The sequence below is a fragment of the Myotis davidii genome, unplaced genomic scaffold, assembly GCF_000327345.1.
Source record: "Myotis davidii unplaced genomic scaffold, ASM32734v1 scaffold556, whole genome shotgun sequence".
Lineage (NCBI taxonomy): Eukaryota > Metazoa > Chordata > Mammalia > Chiroptera > Vespertilionidae > Myotis > Myotis davidii.
Genome location: NW_006287671.1, coordinates 268,804 through 281,504, shown reverse-complemented (window position 1 = coordinate 281,504; position 12,701 = coordinate 268,804). Strand labels below are relative to the sequence as shown.

The window sequence follows — 12,701 nt, the reverse complement described above, 5'->3', positions numbered from 1 at the left end:
GCAGGAATGGGGGACATCTGTAATAGAGCCAACAATAAAAATAAGAAGAACCTGCACATTTAACAATGCCTTGGGTTAACAGTTTAAACTGTAAAAAGGTCTTTTTATCACCTCCACCTTTCCAAGACCTTCCAAAGTCTGGGTGTAAAGGGTTTAAGTATTTTGATAATGGGATGAAAGGGCCTTTGTCTGCAACTATGTAATATGTAGTAAGAACCATAAGTAAATTTCCATACCTTTTCATTAATTCATACGAATGTATTTAGTTCCTGAAGTGTGTACAGGGACAGTAGGCCCTAAGGGTGCAGTGGTTAGCAAAACTGGTCTATTTGAAAAGACAATCCAATAATTATAACAAATTGATAATGAGGAAAAAGAAACTTCTTAGGACTGTAAGATGTGTGTACAGGTGTACATTCACAATCATGTTATTTTGCTTCAAACAACTTTGTAAAGTGTTAAAACTGGTAAAGTCCCAGTGTGTTGATACAACATTCTGCCCTCTGTTCTTAGCAGATGAAAAACACATCAGAGCTTGTATGCACAGATGGACATCATTTGCCCAAGGCAGGCTTTAGCACTTTCTTTTCTGACCTGAGGAAAAGGAGAGAAGGGACTACCTGGAAAATTAAAGTCAAGGTAGTTATACTACACATTTGTCCATATTTAAAACGGGAAGCTAATTTGCCTAACTGGGTGGTTGAATGTACAAAATGCAAATGTTATGTGGGGTTGGGTTCCCCTGTTTGCCAACTGGCACTAGCAACCGAGTTGGGGTAAATTGAAATACCAGCTCTCTTATCCTATGACCTGAAATCTTTCTAGTCTCCACCTCATTCTTTGTCCAGAACTCATAAGGATTTCCTATCCTCTCAACAGTCCCACCCCATTTCTCCCTGATTTCCCACACTCAGACCTGTAACTCCCAGATCTGTATTTCTTTTGAGAGAAATAAAAGGCATTGTCACCAAACCATCACACCTTTCAAAATCCTATAAAATATTATCCCCTTTTGGTCATCCTATCCCTCTTTCCCCTTTTCTTCCTGAAGTCTACCATTAAGGGATAAGCTTCATGGAAGGGAAGGGCCAGTTCATCTAGAACAAAAAAGTCTCTAGGGTAGGGAGGGAAAGCATATGACTGCTGCTTATCAGACCAAAAGAGGAAGAAGTCATTTTGATAGTAAGGAGAGAGATTGGCAGGAACAATAGAGTAAAAGGTGTCAGCTTGATCCCTCATAAACCCTAGGGTTCAGCCTGGTGCAGTGCAAGTGGGGGATGATTAGTGAGAGCAGCAACTCCAGATAGCTGATCCTTTCCAAAATGACAGTAGTGGGGGTTCCACAGGGGTTAATTCAGGTTAACCTTGACCAGGTGGTGAGTGTTTAGGAGTTCTAAACTAAAGGGCCAACCGGAGAGCTTTCTTTATACTGTTATTCTCATAAAGAGATAAAAGCGGTGCCCTAGCCAGTTTGGCTCAGTGAACAGAGCATGTGCCTGTGCACTAAAGGGTCCCAGGTTCGATTCCAGTGAAGGGGGCTGGATCCCCAGTAGGGTTCGTGCAGGAGGCAGCCAGTCAATGATTCTCTCATCATTGATGTTTCTATTTCCCTCGTCCTCTCCCTTCCACTCTAAAATCAATAAAGATATATAAAAAAACAAACAAATAAAATCTCTTTTTTCTAAAGTGGCCATACCCATTTATATTTCTTATTGAAAGCAAGGAACCTAGTTCTCAAATAACTGCACTAGCCATGGAGTGCCTACCTCTAGATTTACTAAATGAGAAAAACAATCCCTTTTGTTTAGTCATGATAGTCTGGTTTTCTGTTGTGTGAAGTACAATCCTACCCAGATATTTGATTGTCTGCCTTTCTCACTACATCATGTCAAATATCATGTCTATATTTGCTACCTATGTAAGGTAGAAAATTCAACTCAAAACTGCTTTAAGCTATATGGAAGTTTATGAACTCACATAACTGGAGATCCAAAAGTAGGACAGAACTAAGAGTTGACATGATCCCATTATCCCAGTTCCATTTCTCTGCTATTCTTTTTGTGTGTTTTTTTAAATATATCTTTATTGATTTAAGAGAGGGAGAGGAAAAGAGAGAAACATCAATGAAAAGAGAGAATCTTCGATTGGCTGCCTCCTGCACACACCCCCACTGGGATTGAGCCTGTAACGGGGGCATGTGCCCTTGACCGGAATCAAACCCGGGACCCTTGAGTCCACAGGCCAACACTCTATCCATTGAGCCAAACCAGCTAGGGCTCTCTGCTATATTTTTTACCTCCCCTGTGTATTGACTTCATATATTCAGGTTGCCATCATAAGCACTGTAGGAATTTCATGACATATGTCACAGCTCAACATGCCTAGTGGGAGTGTGGATCACTTCTGGAAGTTCCCCTGGAAAGGTTTTCCTGAAAACCTATCCTTAAAACTCACTGAGGTGCAGTGGGGTACATGCATGATCCTAATCCAGTCCCTGGCAAGAGGTGCTACTATCCTTAGAACAGTCCAGACCACCCCTGGAGCCCAGGAGGCTGAGCTACACCAACTGTGGGTAGGAGGGAAGGATTCCCGAATAACAGCAGGGTTCTGTTAGGAAGGGAGAAGGGAAAGGATGTTGAGTATGTAAACAGCTCATTTTTTGTATTCCCAACATCTTGTAGACAAGCTTAAAAGCCAAAACAGAACACCCACACAGTTTATGCTTTATCTCAACAATAAGTTTCTTGAGTGAAGTATGCTTTACTCTTATTTATACTAGAGTTTTAACTCAATCCTGAACATATTAGGAATTCAAATTGTTGATTTTTTAAAATCAATAAGTCTGTGAGAGAAAATGGCTTAAATTATTTAGCTTCCTAGATTTTTTTGCACATTGCTATTTTTTCTTGCTAATCAACTTCTTTGACTCCCAAAACTTAGAACTGCTTGGGTACACAGGAATAATTCCAAGCCCACAGGTGTACATTTATTCAACAACTATACTGATGTACTAGTGACTTTTTCTGGAAAAGTAAATCAGTGAAGTCCCTAAAGTTCCTTTTTCTTGCCAAAATGAAGAAACCGGGGAGATGAGATTCTGCTTTGCTAGAGGCATTTGTCTAACTTACAAGTTCCAAATCATCCCAAAATTCCAGGGTTCTTTACTGTCAATAACTAGAGACGACTACTGATTTTTTAAAATAGTTGATTTTCAGCCAAAACCGGTTTGGCTCAGTGGATAAAGCGTCGGCCTGCGGACTGAAAGGTCCCAGGTTCGATTCCGGTCAAGGGCATGTACCTTGGTTGCGGGCACATCCCCAGTGGGGAGTGTGCAGGAGGCAGCTGGTCGATGTTTCTCTCTCATCGATGTTTCTAACTCTCTCTCTCTCTCCTTTCCTCTCTGTAAAAATTCAATAAAATATATTTTAAAAAAATAGTTGATTTTCAAAGGTGTAAACATTTTATATTATCCATGGTGGCTTATCTCAGAAGGAGAAAAGAATATGCCTCTATACTAACTTTTCATCACCAGACAAATGTGGATCATCACGAAATTGACTTTTATACCTCTCTCCTCATCCTAAAAGGTATTGTTTCAAAAGTTTGGGGCCGTAAGGTAATACTGATTTCCTCTGTCTCTGTAGGCCCATTGATAAAGTCATTACTTGACAGTACCAGTTCACATGGATTGATAAGCTTGGTTTGCAGAAAGTACCCTTGGCTTGGGGCATCAGTGACCAAGGATTCAACTCGCAGCTTCTTGCAAAACGCGGATTATGGATCATTTTGCCACGACCAACACACTAAATGAGATTCAGTATTTAAGCACAATTCCAGGTAATTTCATGATTTAATACACTTGCTTCTTCATTCACTTCTCCAAACGTTCCAACCGATTTTTCGGCTTCCAAATGGGCCAGGAATTTAGGAAAAGAAAGAAGAGGCATGGATAGGGATGGGGAACCCTCGACCCGGGTCGCAGCCTGGGCGTGGCTCGGCCCTGCGCACCGAGACCGAAGGCCGAGTACTCGGCGCGGCCCCAGGCTCCGGATGCGGGGTGTCCAGCCCAGACCTCGCCCTGGGGGAAAGGAGAGGCGGAAGCCAAGGGGAGGAAATGCAGTCCATCCACTGGAGTCGCGGCTGTGGCCCTGAAGCGAACCTCAGACCCGCCTGCCCGCCGGGAGGCCGGGAGCAGGGACCTCCGACAAAATGGCGCAGCCGCACGGCGCAGGGTGGGCGACTCGGGCCGGCGCGCGCTGGGCCGTCCGGGCGTGTTTCCGGACCAGCGGAGTCGGAAACGGACTCCGGGCGCGCGCTCCGGAGAGAGTAGGCGGGGCCGCTTTCCCGGAAGTGCGGCTGCCTGGCAGGGAGCTTGGCCCTGCATCTCCGTAGGTGCCCCGCGGAGGGAGAGCGTAGAGAGGAGAAGCGGTTCCTGCGGAGATCTCGGTCCTCGGTGCCGCTGTGTGTGTGCGTGAGTGTGAGTGTGGGTGAGTGTGCAGGGGTCCTGCTGAGTGTGTGTGAGTGTGAGTGTGCAGGGGGCGGGACCCCAGGCAGGGCAGGGGTCCCTCTGAGTGTGTGCGTGTGTGAGTGTGAGTGTGCAGGGGGCGGGACCCCAGGCAGGGCTGTGTGGAGGGAGACTCGCAGAGGAAAGAGAGTTTGGCTGTGGTTCCCGAGTCCCAAAAGGAGAGGCGGGATGGATGGGCCCCTACCTCCCCGGGAGTCCGCCAAGTTCATTGCTGAGAACAGCCGAGACGTGTCCATCGACGGCGGAGGCGTGCAGAGGGTGGCGGAGCTGCTGCTCGCCAAGGCCGCGGGCCCCGAGCTGCGCCTGGGCGGCTGGAAGGCCCTTCATGAGCTGAACCCCAAGGCGGCCGACGAGGCCGCGGTCAACTGGGTGTTCGTGGCAGACACACTCAACTTCTCCTTCTGGTCGGAGCATGAGGAGCACAAGTGTCTGGTGGGCTACCGGGGCAGGACGTACAGTGGGTACTGGTCCCTGTGCGCCGCCATCAACAGAGCCCTGGACGAAGGTGGGTGCCCCTTCGGGCCGTCAGACCCGCAGCCTTTGAGGCGTCAGCTTCCCGGGAGGGTCCCGAGGAGCGGGGTGGGAGATGGAGTCATGTGCTAATAAGGCGAACCTGCAGTTCCCCATCGCCAGCCCCGCAGCTCACAGTAAAAGTATGCTACATCCTTACTCAGTGGGAGCTGATCCTGGCATCAGTGTCGCAGCTAAGCACAAAAGCCAGTCTGATGCAATCTTAAGAACAAAGGGGACAGACAGAGAACACGTTTTACGCAGCCAAAATACACCTGATGTAATTTTACAGTTGTTAGAAGTGGATGAAACAGTACAGATGAATCCATAGAAAATGAGGCACCTGGTCTGGTTTTCTACCCCTCATCCACTTTTAGTTCATTCCTGCAACACTCATTTAGTTTCATATTAACTATGTTGTAAAAGAAAGGAGTCTGATAAATATAAAAATATGACATGGTTCCTATGCGTTTCCTTTTCTCCCCAAGGGATACCAATAACTAGTGCTTCGTACTATGCCACAGTGTCCCTGGATCAGGTTCGGCATATACTCCGTTCTGACACGGATGTGCCCATGCCTTTGATCGAAGAGAGGCATCGGATTCTCAATGAAACCGGGAAAATCTTGCTTGAGAAATTTGAAGGCTCCTTCCTTAACTGTGTCCGAAAAAGTGAAAAAAGTGCACAGAAGTTAATGCATCTGGTAGTTGAAAACTTTCCCTCTTACAGAGATGTGACTGAGTTTGAGGTGAGTTGCTTTCGTTGGGGATTTTAGAATTCTTGATTATCTTTTCATTGTCAAGTCTGTTAGTTTCTGGAACTCCTTTTTGAGAATAAAAACTTAAATTTTGAAGTTTGTTCTTGTGGACAAGGAATATAACAAATTAAGTAGTGTTTCAAAGACATTACTTCTCTAGTGATTTCTAATCAGTATATTCCCATAATCCTTTTGTCCTTTTTTTGTTGTCCTTTTTATTTTTTGGTTGTCCTTTTAAAATGTTTCAAACCTAAATACAACACTGAACCTTGAACATAATATTGTCATCTAGGGATAAAGAGGTCCTTTTAATACTTCAAAAAATCTACTTTCATTAGATGAAAATCAGAATGTATACTAAACTTTCTCTATTTAAGTATATTTAAATAGTTATTTTATTAAATTCTCTACTTATTTAAATACATTTAAATAATTGTTTTATTTAATATTTTTTAAATAATTCTCTATTTAAAAGTATTTTTTGCAGAGTTCTGATATATATGTATATTATAATGTGTTTTCCTTTACATGGACAGAATACTTTGACAGTATTATTGCTTTATGGTACAAATAATTTAAAGAGATTTACTTTTAAAATGGTGAGCATTTTGTATACCGTTCCAGGTTGTAAAAATTTAGAATCTTATCACTGTATATTTTAACTGTGACAAGAATTGAAAGCAACTTCAGCAGATTTACATAATATAAATCTGTTGATTTATTGCCTAAGTTAATGAATACTTAAGTCAAATGTTCAAGCTACCCTTTTGTAGTCACATTTCAGCAACTAAAATTACCAATAATATTGCTTATTAAATTGCTCTTTAGAGCCCAAGGACAAGGGGCATATTGTCCCCTTTGCAGCAGGAACCAGTTGAAAAAGAAAGTTTAACTAGTTTATCTTAGGTTATTTAGATAATAGTTAGCTATGAAGTGAGAGGAGGCCTGATTGTGTATGTAAAAATTCTTTTATTTGCAAATGACAGAAACAAACTTGAAAAATCTATCAAAAAGAAGAATTTTTGGAAGGTATTTCGGAAAGGCACATCCAGGATCAATCAAGGGCTTGTGCCATCAGGATTCCGTTTCTCCTTTTAGCTTCTGTTGACTCCATTTTTCTCTTCCTGTTGACCAGCTTTTTCCATGGAGGTCCATGAACTTTGCATCTTATTGCTTCAGCACGGGAGGGGGAGGAGGGAGAGAAGAGAGGGAGGGAGGGAGGGAGAGAGAGAGAGAGAGAGAGAGAGAGAGAGAGAGAGAGAGAGACTTTCTCAGTTTCAGTTCTAAAACTTATGTGCAAGGACTGATCGAACTGGCAGGGATTGTGACCGTTTGGATGTGGCTTTCAGGGTGTGTGGATGGGCAGAGACAGTTCTTAGAAAAGAGTCCATAGGTTAGCTTACAGAACTTCATTCTGTTTTAACTAACCATTTTGCTAATGCAGAGGTTACTTTGAGATTTGTCTTCAAAGTACATCATTTCAGCCTTGTTTTTCAAGAAATGGATCCAGTTCCTGGGTCCACTTGAATATAAAGGGGGGCAAAAGTAGGTTTATAGTTGTGAGTACACGAAACACAGAGTTTATTCTTGTATTATTGCTTATTAATTAATGTATTATTTTCCAAACAAACAAGTATAAACCTACTTTTGCCTCATCCTATATTTGTAGAGAATTTTTTTGAGTTAAATTATAACCCACTATCTTATAATGCTGAGTTAATTTTTTTCTTCCATGTATAAATATAATTGGTAGTTTACTTTTGTTACATATTAACTTTGACCATTTCCAAAAGTGGCAGACAAATTCTAGCTGTTGGTCAATTATGTCTTTGTCTGTGAATAAGTTAATCATAGTATCTGAAAGGAAACAGGCAAAAATGAATGTTGTGATTCTCTTCCGGGGTGAGTTTAGGGATGATTATTTTCTTCTTTATACCTTTCTATATTTATACAATTAATGTGAATTATTTTACAATTAGAAAAACATATATAAACTCTCTAAAGAAATACTATCTAGCTATTAAAAATAATAAGTAAGTCGATTATAGTGACACAGAAATATGTACATGAAGTAATGCCATTGAAAAAGAACACTAAATAGTATCATGATTATATAAGTTATATTTTATGTGCCTTGAAAAATATAGGAAGTTAATTTGGAGTGATAGAGGTAATTTAATATTTATTACCCCCCACCCTTTTTTTTTTTATAAAAGATCTATTACCAACAGAGTAAGGTTATTCTTCCCTTGAAAAATATTTTCAACATGTCTTTTTTTTATAGCATTTCATAAAGCTTTGAGATACCCAGGTAACATTTATATTCTCTTCACTCATCAGGGGAAAAGAATTTCTTTTTACAAACGGGCCCAAATCCTTGTGGCAGATACGTGGAGTGTGTTAGAGGGAGAAGGAGACGGCTGCTTTAAGGACATCTCCAGCATTACCATGTTTGCTGACTATAGATTACCTCAGGTACTTGTTCACCTGGGAGCCCTGAAATACTCTGAAGGACTACTGGAGAAGCTTCTCAAAGGTTTGTCAGCTTAATTAAGACATTCTTTGTTATACTGTGAATTATTGTTGAGTCTCTAGTTTCTTTCACAAAAGGTCTCCTTTCCTTAGAAAAAAGAAATACTTATTGTTAAAAACATACGTGAAGAAAAAATGCAAGGGCAATTAAAATATGGAGAAAATTGCTTTTTGTTGTTATACTATGGAATATGGATATTGTGGGAAATTGCGCTATTCAAGATATTATAATTTTAGAGCATCATAATAGAGTGAAATCTAAATTTCTCTTACATGAAGGTGTGTAACACTAAGACAGTTCATCAAGTGTAGTATTTGAAGAGTATTAAGCCAAAGAACACACTACAATGTGAAATAAAATAGGGGATGAGAGGTAATATGAACTGGATTTTTAGTTTGGAGGCTTCAAGGTCTGCCACTGGGTTATCTTGCACAAGTCACTCAGTTTTCTTTCTTTTTAAATTTTTATTTATATGAGTTTATTTGTTTACTTGAGCCAAACTAGTGACATGCCAGGAAGCAAGATTTCAAATGCTCCAGTCATTCACTTTTCTAGGTTTGTTTATTTACCATTATTGGATTTGATTATTGATTCTCAAAAGTGGAAGCCTTATTATAATATAAGAGTACAAATAAATGTGTTTGTGAGAAAATTAGCTTTTTGTTTCTTAAACATTTCTTTGTGTAAGGAAAATAATTATATTGTAAAATTTTAATGTTAATTTCTCTTTTGGGTGCTGTATTTTCAGCTACTTTTTTCTTTATTTTTAAAAGAAAGTCATTTTTATGTTGCATAATTTTCTCTTGTGAAATAGATTTTAATCACTCAAGAATAATACAGAATATAAAGACACCATTATTCCTGTGGTTGCTTCTTCCAGGCTTTAATGCTGCCTTGGGCAATCCACTTTGTCTCTCTGTTTTCTCATTTGAAAAATAACAAGCCATTTTATGTCATAATGCTCATGTCCCGGGTCATTATTAGATACCTTTAAAAGGGACAACTGTTAGCAGTCAGGGCTTCCTTTGCATACAGACATAGTCAGCTGATATTTTTTTTGGCCAATGTATATGCTGCTCATTCCTATCTCTAAACATTTTCTTGCCTGGTTTTCCTCACCCAAATTCAAATTTTCTTTTTTCAGTAAAAATCCTACACATCCACAAAGGCTTAGCTCCAGTGCTACCTCTTCCACATAGCTTTTCCTGACTCTTCATGATTTGTCCATCTCCTTCTCTTGAATTTTTATAGCATCCAATTGTCTCTGCTACTGTGAAAAAAACCCTGGTTAGAAGGGATCCATCCAATATAGTTGGACAGGGTTGTCTGAACTTCTCCTGCCATCCTCATCGTCTCCAGATGCTTTTTCCAGATGTGCATCTGCAGCTGTTACTGCCTTCATTTTGTCCAGCTCCTAAAAGAAGACTGCTGTCCTTACCAGTTTGGTATAGGGTGAACAAATACCTTTACCCCTGTTTAAACAAAGTTGGATTTTTTTTCCTGAAAAGTACTTTATTAGCAAACTAGAGAAGAAACAGAAACTATACATGTAAAGGTATATGTACTGAAAAAAAAATATCTTAAGTGAAATCTAAAGCCAGGTGGCTTGACTAGATGAGGTAGAAATTTCCTTAACTGACCTCTAATGATTCTGCCTCCAAACTTGAGGATGTGCTGCACTTATATTTCTTTTACTCTCCTCTTTTGAGGATATCTCCAGGACAGTCCTTGGAAAGCCTACCCAGATTTTTGTTTATTTTATCTTTAACCCATCTCTTCACCAAAGGCATATATATATATTTAGCTAATTATAAAGACTGACAATGCAATTTGGCTAGATTTAGATTCTTCACTGTGATTCTAGGATTGAGTTTTAGGCCTAATATGTTGGCCACGTTGCCTTCCCTGACTCTATATGTTTGTCATTTCTCTCAAATGGTTTCACTTCTTTCTCTTTCAAAAATCCATGTCCTTTCCCCCTTAGTCTCATAAGGCTGACATGCAAAATTACAACAAACTGGATGGCTTAAAACCACAGAAATTTATTCTCTCACAGCTGTGGCAGTTAAGTCTGAATCCCTCTAAAGGCACTCAGGAAGAATCCTTCCTTACCTCTTTCTAGTTTTTGGTGGCTCCCAATAAGTCTTTGCACTTTTTGGCTTGTAGCTACATCACTTCAAGTATGGCCTTCCCTGGGTGTCTCCTCTCTCTTTGTATCTGCTCCTTTTCTTCCAAGGACACCAGTCATGGCCTATGAGACCCACCCTAATCCTGTGTAACCTCATCTTAATATGATTACATCTGCAAAGAGCCTATTTATTATAGATAAGACCACATTCACAGGTACCAAGAGTTTGACTTGACTGGTATCTTTTTGGAGAACACAGTATAACCTACAGTTACTTATTGGGGGATAACAAAATACGCTAAAATTTAGTGACTTAAAACAAGGCACTTATCATCTCATGGTTTCTGTAGGTCAGGAGTCTGGGTGCTGCTTAACTGGATGCCTGTGGGTCAAGGTGGCAGTCAAGCTGTCAGCTGTGGTAGTGGACTCATCGAATGACTCTACTTGGGTGGTGGTATCTGCCTCCAAGATCACTGTTGTGGTTGATTTGAGAAATCTGGCAAGTTGATAGTCAAGTTTGGGAGAATTGATAAACAAGAGACTGAAGAGGAAGGGATGGATTTGTATGCTGGCACCTGGAGCAAAATAAGGAAATGGAGGGGTACCGCTAGTGTCTGTTCTTCCACTGGTTCTTCCCCAGTGACCAGTGCCTAAGCCCTTGGGAGAGATGGGTAGATGGGACATAAGTAACATTACTTAAGATCCCAGGTGACAGAGTGGAACCTAGTGGGGCTGGGGCATTTTTCCTAAGTCTCATTGGATCATTGTGCTTATCAGGTACTGTAAAGATCTGTGTAAGAGGTCTATAGATGTGTTCAGCCTGAAGAGTGTTTTAAGCAATTTTTATTAGTTATCAACACTTGACAGGAGATTTCATATGAAAATCAAACCTCTGACTCTTATAATATTTCTTTTAGTAAATATTTATTGGGGGCTAGTATGTGCAAGTTGCCATGCTAGGTCCTAGGAATATTGAAACAAACAAGCTAGACATCATCCATATCCTTGTGGAACTTAACTTGCAATTTTGAATTAATGCCTGAGTTTAGAAATAGTTTAAGTTACCAAAAATAAATAAAGTCAGAGGTTTACAGTTTTAAAACTGTGTTTTGTTCTATAGTACTGTTCTGAGTAGATTTCATATCATTGACTGTCGGTGCTTCTTGCTCTGTTTTTCCCCTTGCAGGAGAAATGCTCTCGTATGGGAGTAGGCAAGAAGTAGAAATCAGAGGGTGCTCACTTTGGTGTGTTGAGCTGATCCGGGATTGTCTTCTGGAGCTTATTGAAAAGAAGGGTGAAAAAACGAGTGAAGAGATCAATTCCATTCTTCTGGATTATTACTTATGGGACTATGCCCGTGATCACAGGGATGATATGAAAGGAATTCCATTTCATCGAACACGTTGCATATATTACTGACCCAAAGCGTAAATTGACCCAAAGAAAACTGCTTGCATTTTTATATCACATAATTGTTTATACAATTTCACTTCGATATTAAGAGAAAGTGGTAGGGTTACAGCAACAAGAACACTGATTACCCAGTCTCACTTAAAAATTTTCTCCTGATGTATCACTCTGTATTCCCAAACTTATCCTTTTCCTGCTTATTTAGTTTGACACTATTTTTCCTTTTTGTGGACACATGACAGAAATAGTGAAGGAACTTTAATGCTTTAAATCTCGGATTTCTTAAAATTAATCATGTCTTATAATTAATCTTCAGTGACAGTATTTCACCTTTTTAGTTGGTATCTTTTCACAATGTATAATTTTCTGTATACCTTAATCATGAGATATGAGACAGGGGTGGGTAAGGTCTTTGCTATATAATTGCTGATACTCTTATAAAATCTTGACAGCTTGTTTTAAACTTTTTATTGGTAATGACAGTGGGATTTTTACATAATGATTTCAATTCAAGATATCAGTCTGTCCAGTTTTATTTTTCTTTCAGAGTATGTAACTACATTGAAATTGAATAAAGATTTTAAAAACTTTTCTTAAACCTGAAATGTATTCTTTCATTCAAATAGAATTGACCAGATATAATTTTAAAAGGTTTACAATGAATTTGATTATTTACTTTATATTTCAGAACTCTCGTTATCTGCCACTCTCTTACTCCCCACTTTTACCCCCACCTTCTTTCTAATCTTGGTTTTTGTTATTATCTACCCTCCCAGCTCCCTGTGACTGTGTGACTCAAAAAGGTGTTCTTTCCCCAAGCACTTTCCTGCCATCTGCT

At 40.0% G+C, this 12,701-nt stretch overlaps 1 protein-coding gene across 3 annotated transcripts; it reads left to right on the top strand.

Annotated features, from left to right (window-relative positions):
- The first annotated feature begins 511 nt into the window (after positions 1 to 511).
- LOC102772661 (chromosome unknown open reading frame, human C9orf64) lies at positions 512 to 12,461 on the top strand. Of its 3 annotated transcripts, XM_015561145.1 has the most exons (5): positions 512 to 639; positions 3,645 to 3,837; positions 5,524 to 5,783; positions 8,133 to 8,328; positions 11,640 to 12,461. In XM_015561145.1, the coding sequence occupies exons 2-5, from the start codon at positions 3,777 to 3,779 to the stop codon at positions 11,870 to 11,872; spliced, it is 750 nt and encodes a 249-aa protein (XP_015416631.1). In that variant the 5' UTR covers positions 512 to 639; positions 3,645 to 3,776; the 3' UTR covers positions 11,873 to 12,461. The 3 variants fall into 3 exon arrangements, with proteins under 3 accessions (XP_015416631.1, XP_015416632.1, XP_006759537.1); XM_015561146.1 differs by lacking the exons at positions 512 to 639; positions 3,645 to 3,837 and adding an exon at positions 4,204 to 4,471; XM_006759474.2 differs by lacking the exons at positions 512 to 639; positions 3,645 to 3,837 and adding an exon at positions 4,564 to 5,030.
- The last annotated feature ends 240 nt before the right edge of the window (positions 12,462 to 12,701 follow it).

Coding starts and splice junctions, on each gene's coding strand:
- LOC102772661 (XM_006759474.2), top strand. CDS start 4,694: ATGGATGGGCCCCTACCTCCCCGGGAGTCCGCCAAGTTCATTGCTGAG. Junction 5,784..8,132: donor GAGATGTGACTGAGTTTGAG/GTGAGTTGCTTT, acceptor TTCACTCATCAG/GGGAAAAGAATTTCTTTTTA. Junction 8,329..11,639: donor ACTGGAGAAGCTTCTCAAAG/GTTTGTCAGCTT, acceptor TTCCCCTTGCAG/GAGAAATGCTCTCGTATGGG.